The following is a 13,698-nucleotide window of genomic DNA, read 5'->3' on the forward strand; positions in this document are numbered from 1 at the left end:
GTAATATACCCTGTTCTTTTTACCTGAGTTCCCTAGAGCAACAAATAGAATATAATTATTGATTAACATGTTTAATAGATTTCAGTAATCTTCAAAAGGATTTTCCCCAAAGCTCTGCACATCTTTTTGTAATTGATATTGTCTTAGTGTTGACTCAGGGTCCAGCCAAAGATAGTAGCTGCCCTGGCCTCAACCCAACATCATACAGGGACAAGAGAGTCCTCTCTTAGAGGAGTCAGTTTACTTAATTCTGTGGGGGGGGGTTCGTGGTTTTTTTTTTGTGTGTGTGTGTTGTTTTTTTTTTTGTTTTGTTTTGTGTGTGTGTGTGTGTGTGTGTGTGTGTGTGTGTGTGTGTGTTTTGGGGGGGGGCGGGTAATTTCAATTCAGACTGAGCAATGAGCCCTCCCAGAGCACAGAGAAGGGAGCCTGCAGGAGCCCTGTATGCTGCTTCCTTTACATCTACCCTGGCAGATGTAGTCTCAAGAGTGTAAAGTTAGAGCAGAAATTCCCTGCTACCCTTAGAATAAATGTGATGGTTATCCCTAACTCTTCAACCAGGCCTTCAGACTGTGCAGCAGGACTACATAAAAATAAAAAACTTCTGTGAAGGAAAGCATACTTTAAGGAATTATCAGCATAAATTTGAGGAACTATCGGGCTTGGGAAAGTATCTGCAAAAAAAAACAAACCCCAAAAATATATATTAATAAAGGAATTTAAAAATTGGGCAAAGAATTTGGACAGTTCATAGAAGGATATAATTTCCAAAAACACATTTACAAGCATCTCTAATATCTCCAAATTAAAAGCACGCACTATTACTCAACACCTAATAAAGTAGCAATGACTTCTTTAAAACAACGACAACCTAAGTGGATAAGGCTTTGGTAAAAATGACACGGTTAAATTAGTATCATCCTTTTGGAAACTACTTGGCAATATGTCTAAGAAAGTAGACAAATGTTAAGGGAGACATGAGAAATAAAACCAGATAAGGAGTTTGGATTAGATACAGTAGACAGTGAACTCTGATGGTTTCTAAGGGTTGGAGTTATCCAAGATATTCTATATAGATTAGTCTGCTGATGAGTAGGGAGAGGCCAAAACTAACACTTAGGAGTATTGGTAAATATTGAACACCATAGATGATAGAACTTTAAAGCTAAGTAACAAGGCTGTCCTGAATTTGACAAACTAAGAGACTGAGAACTAAAAAATATGGAGCTAGCTTCCCCAAGGCTCAAGTAAGACTTGTGAGCTCAGGGGAACTAGAGAAGTTAAGAAGAACTAGATGGAATCTTCTGAGTTGCAGTCTCTGTTTTTTTTGTTTTTAATATTGAAGGCATTATGGAATGAGTTAGCATCTATAAATGTAGAGTTCTAGTGATTTTGTGTAGAGTTTACTGTTTTCTGATTGAATATATAAACATCAGTGTTTTTTGTTTTTTTAAATATATTTTATTGATTATTTACAGAAAGGAAAGTAGAGAGATAGAGAGCCAGAAACTTCGATGAGAGAGAAACATCGACCAGCCGCCTCCTGCACATCCCCCACCAGGGATGTGCCCGCAGCCAACGTACATGCCCCTGACCGGAATCGAACCCGGGACCTTTCAGTCCGCAGACCGACGCTCTACCACTGAGCCAAACCGGTTCCGGCATAAACATCAGTTTTAATATATGTTTAATATATAAACATTAGTAAGATTTTAAAGTAATCACAGCTATTTTCCATTTGAAAACATTCTGACTAGCTAGTACAAATAATTAGATCACCTCTATAGATTTGCTAGAATGACAGCATTCCTCCAGTCTTAATCTTTTTTTAAACATCGCCTTTGGCTCTTGATGCAAAATGAATGCCACCAGTTCTGCCCACCAGGAGCAGGAGTGATGGGCATAATAATTCAATCAAATCCTGTGTTATCCACTGTGAACATAAATATCTGCAAAAAACTGTCTAACTGTATAATAGAGATCCATGCAACTACAGAGGAGGAGCCAAGATTTAAATGGAGAATTCACAGAGAAGACACTTGAACTTGATCTTTAGGGATTTCCAACGGAATTTTATAAATCGGGGGAAGCAGTTGAGTTGAGAAAGAGCTTTCTAAGAACAGGAACAGAATGTGTAAAGTGGTGAAACCGCCTGGCACGTGGCAGCGGACTGAGAATGTTAGATGTGTTTATCCCAAGTGCTGAGCACAAAGGCGAGAGAGCAGTTAGAGGTTGGTGCTCAGCGAGTGACTCAGTGGGACTTTTCTGTTTCTCAGAGGAGCTAACATCATAAAGTTGTCAGTGCCATGCATGGTTCTAAGTACCTTTACTATATATTTGTTTTATTTGATCTCATTTATTCCCATGTCATAGATAATGTAATTGATCATAGCAAAGGTATATAACTTGCACAAATAATACTACTAATCAGTGGTGAGGTCAAGATTCACTAAGTGGCAGTTGAGTCCCTAGTTCAGTGTCCTGAAATTGAGACTGTCCTTCCTGTCCCACATTGGAGTTTTGAAGGGTTTGTAAGCTCTCGGTCTTGGTGGTACAGACAATCGTTCAAAGGCTCCAAGTGACAAGCTTGGAAACAGTTGCAAGGGATGGTGCGAGCCTGAATTAGAGCAAAAGTATTAAGGAGCTGAAAACCACAGAACTTACTCTTGATTTGATCGGGCTTGGAAAATTGGGTAGATGTTGGTACCACTAAGCAAGCTGGTTAATAGAGAAGGAGGATTCCGTTTGGGACGAATTCAGTTGTGCTGTTCATGGAATATTCTCATAGAACGGTGTAGCAAACGGTGTGATGGTCAGGTCAGGAGATAAGGAAGTAAAGCTTTAAAACCATCAACCTGGAGCCTATCAGTGAAATCCCTCTTACAAATACTACCAACCACTGAGAGCTTATAGCGAGATAAGAGGCCGATAGAGAAAACTGGCACGCTATTAAAAAATGTAGTCCAGCCCCTGGCTGCCTGTCCACTAATTGTTTATTGATAGTCCATGATAGCACAAGGGATTTGCCTCAGAATATAATCAACTGCTTCAATAAGCTCACTGTTTACCTTGGCTGACTTTTTCCTTTTAATCTTAGCAGGATTCTCAATGAGGGAAGCATTGCATTAATTAATGTCTAGATGCAAACTTCTTATTTTGTCCCAGATCAGCACTTTTAGTATCACTAATATAGAGAACATTAACGTTTAAGCTTTGGGTAGAGGAAGATGTGTCCAAAGAGACTGAGAAGGAATAGTGTGAATACAAGATGAGAAGCAGAAGAAAGGGATGTATGTGTACGTTTAAAGGAGCGAGTGGTCAGCATAGCCACGGAGTGGTTAAATATGATTGAGGCCTAAAAAAATAATGATTGGAGCCCTGGCCGGTGTGGCTTAGTTGATTGGAGCATTGCCCTGTGCACCAAAAAGTGGTGGGTTCAATTCCCTGTCAGGGCACATGCCCAGGTTATGGGTTCAATGTTTTGTTCTCCCTTCCTCCCTCTAAAATCAATTTTAAAAATGATTGGATTTGGCCACTACAGGGTCTTCAGTAACATTTTAAGAGCTTTAACCCCTGCTTGTTCTTCTACCTTCTGCTATCTTATTTTTATCCCACCAATCTATCTCCCCAATAATTCTCAAATCTATACTTTGGCCAGATTTACCAAAGACCTCTTTGATTCAATCTAAAATACTCTTGGAATCAATCTTCCTTTTATTTAGCTCTTTCTGACCTGAAGTTACTGGTCACTCTTTCCACACCCCACCTATCTATCTCTGCCCATCTTTTTTACACATACCGCATGTCTCTAATTACACTCATTTCTTAAGTTATGTATGGTATCAATTTCCAAACCACACATCTTTCATGAACTACAAGGCAGTCTAACAGTCTATTGGACATGAATGCCCAAGACTCTTCAAGTTTAATATGTCCAAAAGCTGAACCTGAATTCTCACCTACATTCTTCCCTATAATCCTTTCTTCCTAAATCTCATACCTTGGATTATCATCTGCCCTGTTGCCAAACCATGGGCTTGAGCATCATACTTGACATTCTTCTTCTTTCTTATCCAGCTGGTTTCACCTCCTAATGACACTTCATTAACTCTCCCTGTGCCCATCACCTGCATCTGGGCCACCAGTATTTCTGACCCAAATTACTGAATTCTCCTCTGGGCTGGGGGCTCCCTTTTTCAGTCTTCACTACCCCGACCACATAGGAGCTGGAGTACTCTATCTAAATGGAAATTTGATCACATCACTCTCTTATTGAATTATTTGCCCGTCCCCAGTCTTACCTCTACTCTTTCTCTATAGATTCAGGTCAGATTGATTTTTGTTTTAGTTCTTTAATCTCAACCTCAATCTCTCTTCTCTTCTCTTCTCTTCTCTTCTCTTCTCTTCTCTTCTCTTCTCTTCTCTTCTCTTCTCTTCCTCTCTCTTTCTTCCTCTCTCTCTCTTTCATCCTCTCTCTCTCTCTCTCTCCCTCCTTCCCTCTCTCTCCCTCCCTCCCTCTCTCCCTTCTTCCCTCCTTCCCTCCCTCTCTCCTATCCCCACCTTCACCTTCCCAGAAGCTCCTCTGGCAGCCTGGAGTACATTTCTATTTCCTGTTTACTGGTGAGTTTTTTCTCCGTCCTCAGGAAGCTTCCACAACTCTGTAAATCTGAGTTGTGTGGGCTTCCTCTGTGGTCTCCTAGCATTCTGCCTTTCCCATGTTATAACCCTTGACATATTGCTCTGTAATCTTTCATTTTTGTCATGAATCGGTGCTTTCCTCTGAATTTAAATCTCCAAGGCGGCAGGTACAATATCTCTTTGGCACATCATTTTGCTTCAAGCTTCTACCTAGAGCAGTGCCTAGAATAGCATGAACATTCAGTTGATGTTTGTGAAATGAAATGAATGCTCTTCTGAGAACTTTCACATCATTATCTCAGAGGGGGTAAAGTTGAACAATTTGGAGAGGATTTTAACGAAACATGAGATGTCAATGCATTAGAAGATTAAATTTTTTGTTCAGTTGTTTTGCACTAGTAGGAGGAAGGAGAAATTAGGAAAGCTGATTAGGAGAGTACATGCATTTAATTCCACCTCATAGAACAAAGAGAAAGAGATTTTTTTTTTAAACCAGCTTGCATCATTTAAATTTCATCTTCCTTCTAAGAAGCTAAGACCTGTAAACTGTGTGTGTTTTAATATTTAAAGGTATTTTAATATTTAAAGGTATCAGATTGTATACCTTTTACGGCTTTTTCTCTACCTGCAAAAACTCTAGATAAGACCATTTAAAAATCTACCTGTATACTTTGCTCATTGAATTGTGTGTGTGTGTGTGTGTGTGTGTGTGTGTGTGTGTATGTGTGTAGGGGAGGGGGGGGGTTGGTGGCAGAGAGAGGTTACAAAAGTGAGCAATCAATTTATAGCTTTTCCTTTTCTAAAAAAAATGAAATGCAATATATTTTTAAAGATTTAATTGAGTTTTTAAGACAGAAATACAGAAGTAAACATAAAGAAATGGGCAACGATAGGAGGAAATCAAGGCTAAGAAAACCTAGGTAAGATAAACTTTGAGGACAAAGTGTAACTGGAAGTCAAGGCAAAGATATGTGTAATAAGATACATTGCTTGCGACTCTTTAACTTCTTCTCAAAATGAACTTCCGAAAGCTGGAGAGCTCACAGTTCAAGCTAGACGTTGCAGGCCCTGGCCGGTGTGGCTCAGTTGGCTGGGCGTTGTCCCATGCACCTAGAAGTCACTGGTTGGATTCTGGTCAGGGCGAATGCCTGGGTTGCAGGCTTGATCCCTGGTAGGGGGCAGGCAGGATGCAGCCGATCAATGTTTCACTCTCATATCCATGTTTCTCTCTCTCCCTCCCCCAACTTCCCCTCCCTTAAAAAAAATCAGTACAAATACATATTTTTTTAAAGATAAGGACTTTTAAGTGAAGTAATTAAAAGCACAGGGTGGATTCAATGCCAGCTGTGCCGCTGCAAAGTAAATGGTCTGTTTTGCCACTAGTAAGAGATTGGCATGTGTTCTGTCTAAAATGGTGGCTGTCTAGGGTTTGCATGGAGATGTAAATTGTAGAATATTTAACTAAAGGGGAGGTAAAGACTTCAAAGTACAACTTTGAATCCATTGAACTCCTTTAAAAAAATATATATATATATATATATAGTATATATATATATATATATATATATATATATATATATGTAATTTATTTATTTGGAGTTCCTAATTCTCTATAATACATGGAAGAGAGATGCCTAGTTGGAAGCAACTTGAGGAGAGAATGCCAGAGTTATCTGCCTCTACAAGACAAATGACCTCACATAAATTTCATGAATATTTAACTCTGACCAGCCAGCACTATTCTCACAGATCTACAAGAGAAGTTAGCTCAAAATGCATCCCGAATAGCTATATAAAAAGATCTGTTGAGTGGCATTGTATGAGACTTTCTTCCCATAATTAACTAATGGGCTTGTAGGACATCACAGTGGTTTCTGGGTATGAGGTTCACATGACCAGTTTGTCTGAGGAAATTTGCCATCTTGTTTGCTATGGCAGAGGAACATGCAAAAGCCTCATCTCAAAGGAACAGGAATCTACTTAGGTTTCAAATGAAACAGGAAGTATAGGCAGTTTCATGTGATTTAGAAATGGACATTATCACAGTCCATTCCTATCTCCCCTGACTCCCAAGGCTTAAACATGGAGGTAACACTGAGACCATGTGGTTTGACAGAGTCGGGGCTGATAGTCCAATAATAAAAACCTTCAACTGTTCTCCATAAGTTTTCTAGTTGGTGAAATGTAACATCAACAATGTCTCAGTAAGAATAGTCATTCCTCATATTAGATTTTGAGATTCTAAACCATATCTGTAGAGAAATCTCACCAAGATTTTGGGGAGAGTCAGCACACTGGCGCATCTGGAATTCGGGAAGCTGGAAATTGTCTGATGTGTGAACTGGATGGACTAAGGGGGAAAATGTACCTAAGGGATGGGAGTAAATGGTTTGTTCATTCTGGTAATAGATTAAGAGTTTCCTCTCAACTCCATAACCACTGCCCAGCCATTCCTCTGAGCTGTGTGGGGATTGTTCTTAATGGTGTGGTTTCTATATGGTTATATCTGTGGTTCTCTGAGTTACCCAGATGAATAATTTTAATGTGGTGCCTGGCTTGGGATTTTTGGTTCAAAGACAGACACAGGAAGAACCTGTGGTGAATGCTGTACAGAGCACGGGTATTGCCCATGTGTCTCTGTTCTCCATGCTGCTCTCTTGTTCTCATGTAAAATGAGGGAGAAATTGTTTTAAATTTTCCAAAAAACAAAACTCTGCATGGCGATGGTTTCCCCGGCCCCAGAGCTGATTTTTCTCATTCATTTCTTTGCATGGACCGGAAGCGTTTTTGTAGGTTGTGAGAGCGGCTGGTACGGCTCATGTGTGAGTCTCTCAGTGTAGCCAGGCGCTGTCCGTGGAATAAGAGAAACAAGAGTGGGAGTGGAGGTGAGGATTAGGGGGTGAAGGGGAACACTGTCTAATCTTAGAGAACCACAAAGAAAATTTTGGCAACTGAATACCACCTGCTGTCTTCAATTAAATTTTAGTCATTTCTGATCATATGTTTTTTCAAAACAAATCTTGGCATCAAGTATCTCAGATTATTTGCCAATGCTAGTAAGAGGTAATGTAGAGTTTTTGGACTCTTCAAACTTCGCCATGAATTGAAACAAGGATAATCATGGCGCTGGAACCAGGAGATAAAGTTCTTCCTGTCTGTCTACAGAATACAGTACCATCCACAGCCCGTCAACACCCATTAAAGATTCCGACTCTGAGCGATTACGTCGAGGTTCTGATGGGAAATCACGTGGACGAGGCCGAAGAAACAATAATCCTTCACCTCCCCCGGATTCTGATCTTGAGGTATGTCATTGCCAACACCTGAGCGAATAACACAGCATCTTAGGAGCTGAAGGATGGTTCTGAAGATCTGCATTGTTACAGCAGTGACCAGGGTGGCCAAGTGCTATGGTTGCACTTTCCATAGTAACTATAAGGAAAGCATTGTTTTCTCTCTCCTGCATTCACTCCAGGGAAAGCAATTATTTCTGTTCTCTCTCCCATTCTAACTCTATGGTAAAGTGTCTGCTTATTTCTCTCTAAGGGAATGTAGTCAATTACACAATTCTGTTTGAACAAAGTTATCTGATAGTGCTCTGTATCACTGTTATTTTAGTTAGATAATGAAAGACATACTGGTGTGCTAAGAAAGGAAAACCTGGAATGTTTTCAACTGAAGTGGTCATCCTCTTATGAGGCGTATGCTGGTTGAGTTCAAAAGCAGGAGGGATTAGATAAAACCTCCCAGGGCTGGTAGGTTTCATCGCCTTGAATCCATTGCAATTAAGTTTCTGGTTTTTGGTGTGTTTTGTTTTTGTTTTTTGTTTTTTGTTTTTGTTTTTTGTTTGTTTTGTTTTTGGCCATATTGGAATCTGATGGTGGGAAATGTAATTACTTTGGTCAAAAAGATGCACATTTTCAGCAGGACCTAAATGACTGTGTACTGATGTAAGTGGGAATGGAAAGAAGAAAAGCAGGCGTGAGGCCTTTTGCGGTATCTCAAAGAACTTTGAAATAAGTTCTTCAAATCCAATTCCAAATACCCCGAGAGTATGTCAATAGCAGTGTGATATGTCTGCTTATGTTATTAATTGTCTGGAATCATCAGAAAATCAAATATATAACCTGGCCAATTGATAACAGCCCAATAGGTAACATAAGGATGATGGAAAGTTTTAGTTTTTATGTGCAATTTTTTAATACTTTGCTTGATAGAAATAAAGCATCAGATTAGCTCCTTTAACACTTCCTAATGAACAGAGAGTAGAAACAAGGACAAGATAAATTGAATGATTTTTTTAATTGATTGTCCCTCTCTGTCTCAGAAGTTATAAACAGCCTAATTTTAGGTCGTTTTTTATTTCTTCAGAGCTGAGACTGAGAACATGTTTCAGAAGTAAGAAGGCCATGTGTTATTCTGTCTCTGCTGTATTTATGTTGATGTTGCTAATAGAGCTGTCCTCTTGTATGTCATCTGAGGTTACAGCAGAAGAAAAGTTGGGAGACATACTTTGAATAGTTGAATTTAAAAAAAAAATCAGATTTTTCGTTTTTCTCCCATTTCAAAACAACTGCTCATGTTGAAGTTATGAATAACAAGGTTTCTTAAGCAAAAGAAAGACATCTGATTTGCTTCTTCCTTTGTAGAGGGTGTTCATCTGGGACTTGGACGAGACAATCATCGTTTTCCATTCCTTGCTTACTGGGTCCTATGCCAACAGATATGGGAGGGTGAGTACCAGGAGGCTTTTTCTTTTTTTTTTCCCTTTTCTTTAGAATAACAAGGCCTAGAATTGAATTTTTGTCCAAATGGGAATGTGGTTAAACTTTAAATGATAAACCAAAAATCTAAAAAACAAAATAACTTGATAGGTTGACACAAACATGTAAATGCACAAAAGGAGATATATTTTTGATTCTTAAAAATGAGGTAAACTTTATGCAATTTAATTCATTCTTACTTCAGATCCCAATGAATAAAAGTGATTGAATGCTCTTCTAAGATAATATATTAGAATGTTTAGATGACATAGAAAGATCTTTTGGGTTGTATTTTTTTACTTGCCATGCTCTTCTATCTATCTATCTATCTATCTATCTATCTATCTATCTATTATTCACAACATATTCAGTGGAGCAAATATTCACTTGCTATTGTTTTCAGTGATTAGCAGTATTAGTATTTTATTTTCAAAGCATCTGTTATGAATGAATTTGCCATGAGACTGAATTTATAGGAATGGTATGCACAGCTAGGCCTCTGAATGACAATAGAACCAATACATTTATGTTTCAGTTGTTATAATACTTGGTGTTGTAGGTAAAAAAAAAATAATGTTATAGACCACCTATGTAAACAGACCTTCAGTTTCAATGTTCTGCATTTGAGTTTTATAAAACCTTGGTCATTTTTTAAAAAATATATTGCTTGATGGATTCATAAACCTTTCCACACAGTAATCATGCTATTTAAAATAGCTATAAGTAATGTCTGAAATTATTCCATAAATATGATATTTTAATTTTTTTTAATCTTTAAAGAAATAATATGACCAATCTTAGATTTGTAAACTATTGGTTTGGAACCTTAAAAATGAAACTGTGTTTATCACAGTTGGTACCCATAAAATGTGCATGGTGTCATTACAGATTCTACCCAGCCCAGGTATTCGTTGTTTCAATAAGTATAATTGAGTGCTTGCTATGTAGATATAGTGTGGAGGTAAAAGTAAGGCATTATCAATTGAGCTTCACAGTGAAGCTTTCCTTCTCCTAACCCTAAAGATATGTCTAATAAAAAAATGGCTGAAAATGCACATTTGTAAGAGTAAGAATAATCCACCATTTGAATTTCTGTCCAGAAATAAGGTATCTGTAAAACACAGTATGTCCCATCTTATTGTTAAATTTCTAAGAGAAGACAAAAATGAACAAAGATTCAGATTATGAAAATAAAACCATAGAATCACTCATGAAAATCTATTAGGTGCCTAGCACAATAAGGATTCAATAATTATTAGCAGTGTTTTTTTGTATTATTATTTATATTAATACTCTACTTATACTTTTATTTACTAGAAATAGTGATATTCCTATTTTACAAAACAACTTAAAATTGATTAAAGATTAATATATGTAGCCAGTAGGAAGAATCTGGGAGATCTTAACTAAACCATTATCATGTCCTATAACTAACTTCTATGGGAAAAAGGTGGCTCTTGGAACTAACACAAAAGTGTTGCAAAGAGCAGGCACGAAGAAAACCTGAATTTGAAAATCATCCAGAAAGTCTTGAGTCTTTAAAAACTTTCTCACTAAGGGCCAAATTGATGCAAATTGATCAGTTCTCTGTGACCATTTGAAAAGAGCCAGCTTAGAGCATCCTATGACCTATTGACCTCATGTCAGTATTTGACCATAAGTTACTCATTTACATATGGAATTCACACTTAACCTAGAAACTGCTAGCTACCTAGAATTTTCCATTCAGATTCTCAACAATATCATGAGTTATATTTTAAAAAGTGTCAATCATTAGTATTTTGAGGTTTCATCAAATATTATTTTGTTTGTTAATCTGTTTACTTTTGTCATAGTAGAGCAGGTGATAAAAAGTTTTACATATAATTCCCCAAAACAAAAATTGAATATTCTTCAAAGTGTGGGTAATATATTTAAATGTAAATTTACTTACTGATAAGTTGATGGGGGTCTGGGAGAAAGTAAATTCGGAAAGCCTACTTAGGAAAGGTTTTCCTGAAGTCAGAAAGATCTGAATAGTCCAGTAGGTCATGTGACCCTCAAGAGAAAGAATATTCTTTAAAAAAAAGAGAGAATGTCTAAACAAAGGAAATAGCAAGTGCATACAAGAAAAGGGATTGATGCTTGAGAGACAAAGGGTAGTGTTGTCAGCTTTGTGATGATGATACAGAATCAAGAAAGAGGAGGGCCAGGACAGAGGGCCATCCAGCTGTGGTCAGAGAGTTGATCTCATTGTACATGCCATAGGATGTCATTCAAAGTCTTCAAGAAAGTACGTGACAGAACTGATTTGGATTTTTAGATATCTTTGGCCGTGTGTGGATAATCGAAGGTAGGGGCAGAGGAATGGAAGAACAGGGAGGTTTTAGCAGTGATCTGATGAATTAGCAGTAGAAATGGAGAGAGCCAATTAGATTCTTGATTCTAGAACCAGTGGGAAAGTTGGATTTGGAGATGATTTGGATTGGGCTGGTGGGCTCCTATCCTATATAATAAAAGACTAATATGCAAATCGACCGAAAGGCAGAACGACTGGTTGCTATGACATGCAATGACCCCGCGGGGGCAGACATTCAATGCAGGAGCTGCCCCCTGGTGGTCAGTGCGCTCCCACAGGGGGAGCACTGCTCAGCCAGAAGCTGGGCTCATGGGTGGTGAGCACAGCAGCAGTGGCAGGAGCCTCTCCCGCCTCTACAGCAGTCGGACATCTCCCTGAGGGGTCCTGGACTGGGAGAGGGCACAGGCTGGGCTGAGGGGACCTCCCCCTCAGTGCAGGATTTTCGTGCACCAGGCCTCTAATAAGTAATAGAGAGGAATGAAAAGATCATCAATTTTATTTTATTTTTTTTTGTTGGGGGGGGAGGTTGTTCTAAGCAACTGGGAAACTAGCCATATTATGAGAGTGTTGAAATGGGGAAGAACTAATTTGGAAGAGAAATGGAAAGTTTGGTGTTGGACAAGTTTGAGATGTCTGTGAGACATTCCCTTGAACCAGGCAAGGAGGCAGAGATGAACCCAGGGATGAGGCAGTGGTCAGGGCAGGAGTTGAGTCAATAGTGCACAGCTCGGGATCACAAGCCCCTCAGAGGCTCTTAGCTCGATTCCTCACCAAATGTCTATTGCACACCTTCTTTGCGCTGGATGCTCAGGGTCAGCCTGTTGCGTCCTGGTCCAGATGGGTTTTGAAGACACAATGGCTCATTGAATTGTAGCCCGAAGCATGCAAGAACTCTTGCTTCATGTTCTCTTCATTGGAGAACTTTATGAGTCGAGCAGAGTTTGCTCTCAGATCTGATCTTCATGCCTTGTAAAAATGTGGTCCAACAAGGATTCTTCCTGACAATAAAAATCATTAAGATGACCAGAACATCCTGTATCCTTTTGTCTCCCCCGAGGCTGAGGAGAGAGGTTGTAAAGCAGTTCAGGTCCTAAAGGCAGCCTTCCTTCTTGGAGCGCAGGTTCCATGGTGTGCCTTGGGCCTGCACATTGTCAAGGGGAGCACGGAAGGCAGGGCCGTCCTCTCCAGGCCTACAAAGAAATGAATGCCTGACAATGTGATAGCTGTTCTGTCTCCATGGGAACCAGACACTTGAGAAGTAGCTTAGTCACACTGGCTTTGGCAACTCAATGAGTAGGCCATTCAGTAAGGGGACACAGGATCTGGTTGATATAATGCAAAATTAGGGCATGTTCCAGCAATATGTACCCAAAAAATAAAAAAGTTTAAGAATGTCCCACCTTCCGTGTAATCCTAGCTCTGGGAAGCAGGCCTGCTGGGTGTTATGAAAAAGTGTTGTTTTAATAACAAAGGTGATGGGAACTAAAGGAGGGTGCTGGGTCCAGGGCAGGCGTGGCCGGGGAAGAGGAGAGAAGAGAAATAGCCTATTAGCGGGAGAATAAAGCCCGTGGGCATTCCTGTTCAGTAGGCTGTTGGTAAATAATATCTGTCGCAGCTTTCTTTGTTTAATGCGGTTTTAGAAGTTGTTCTCAAACTAAGTCCAGATTCCCCAGTTTCACTGAAGAACACTAGTCTTGATGTTTTTCATTGAATGCTCTTTTAAAAATAGACAATATATTTTGGAATTTTCTTGGAATTGTTATTCTGATGTGAGTTCCCCATGAGCATGTATTAAACTTTGATTTTTCTCCTGTTTAAAAAAAAATAGATCAGAGTGTGCTCTCCCTCCCAGCAGTGCACCCACACCTTCCCCTTTCCCTCTCCTTCCCCCACAGGCATGCCTCTCCTAAACTCTAAGGGACCCAGGAGACTTGCAACCTGGGCAGCAATGGGCAGCAGGAG

General features: G+C 39.3%; 1 protein-coding gene across 1 annotated transcript in view; it reads left to right on the plus strand.

Annotated features, from left to right (window-relative positions):
* The window catches only part of EYA1 (EYA transcriptional coactivator and phosphatase 1), a 152,149-nt gene that overhangs the window by 78,411 nt on the left and 60,040 nt on the right, over nucleotides 1-13,698 (plus strand). The window contains exons 10-11 of the mRNA XM_084864941.1: nucleotides 7,801-7,940; nucleotides 9,285-9,368. Coding sequence (XP_084721067.1) covers nucleotides 7,801-7,940; nucleotides 9,285-9,368 — 224 coding nt within the window. The remainder of the gene's footprint in view (nucleotides 1-7,800; nucleotides 7,941-9,284; nucleotides 9,369-13,698) is intronic.

The sequence above is a fragment of the Pipistrellus hanaki genome (assembly GCF_964339955.1).
Source record: "Pipistrellus hanaki genome assembly, chromosome: 17".
NCBI classification, from domain to species: domain Eukaryota; kingdom Metazoa; phylum Chordata; class Mammalia; order Chiroptera; family Vespertilionidae; genus Pipistrellus; species Pipistrellus hanaki.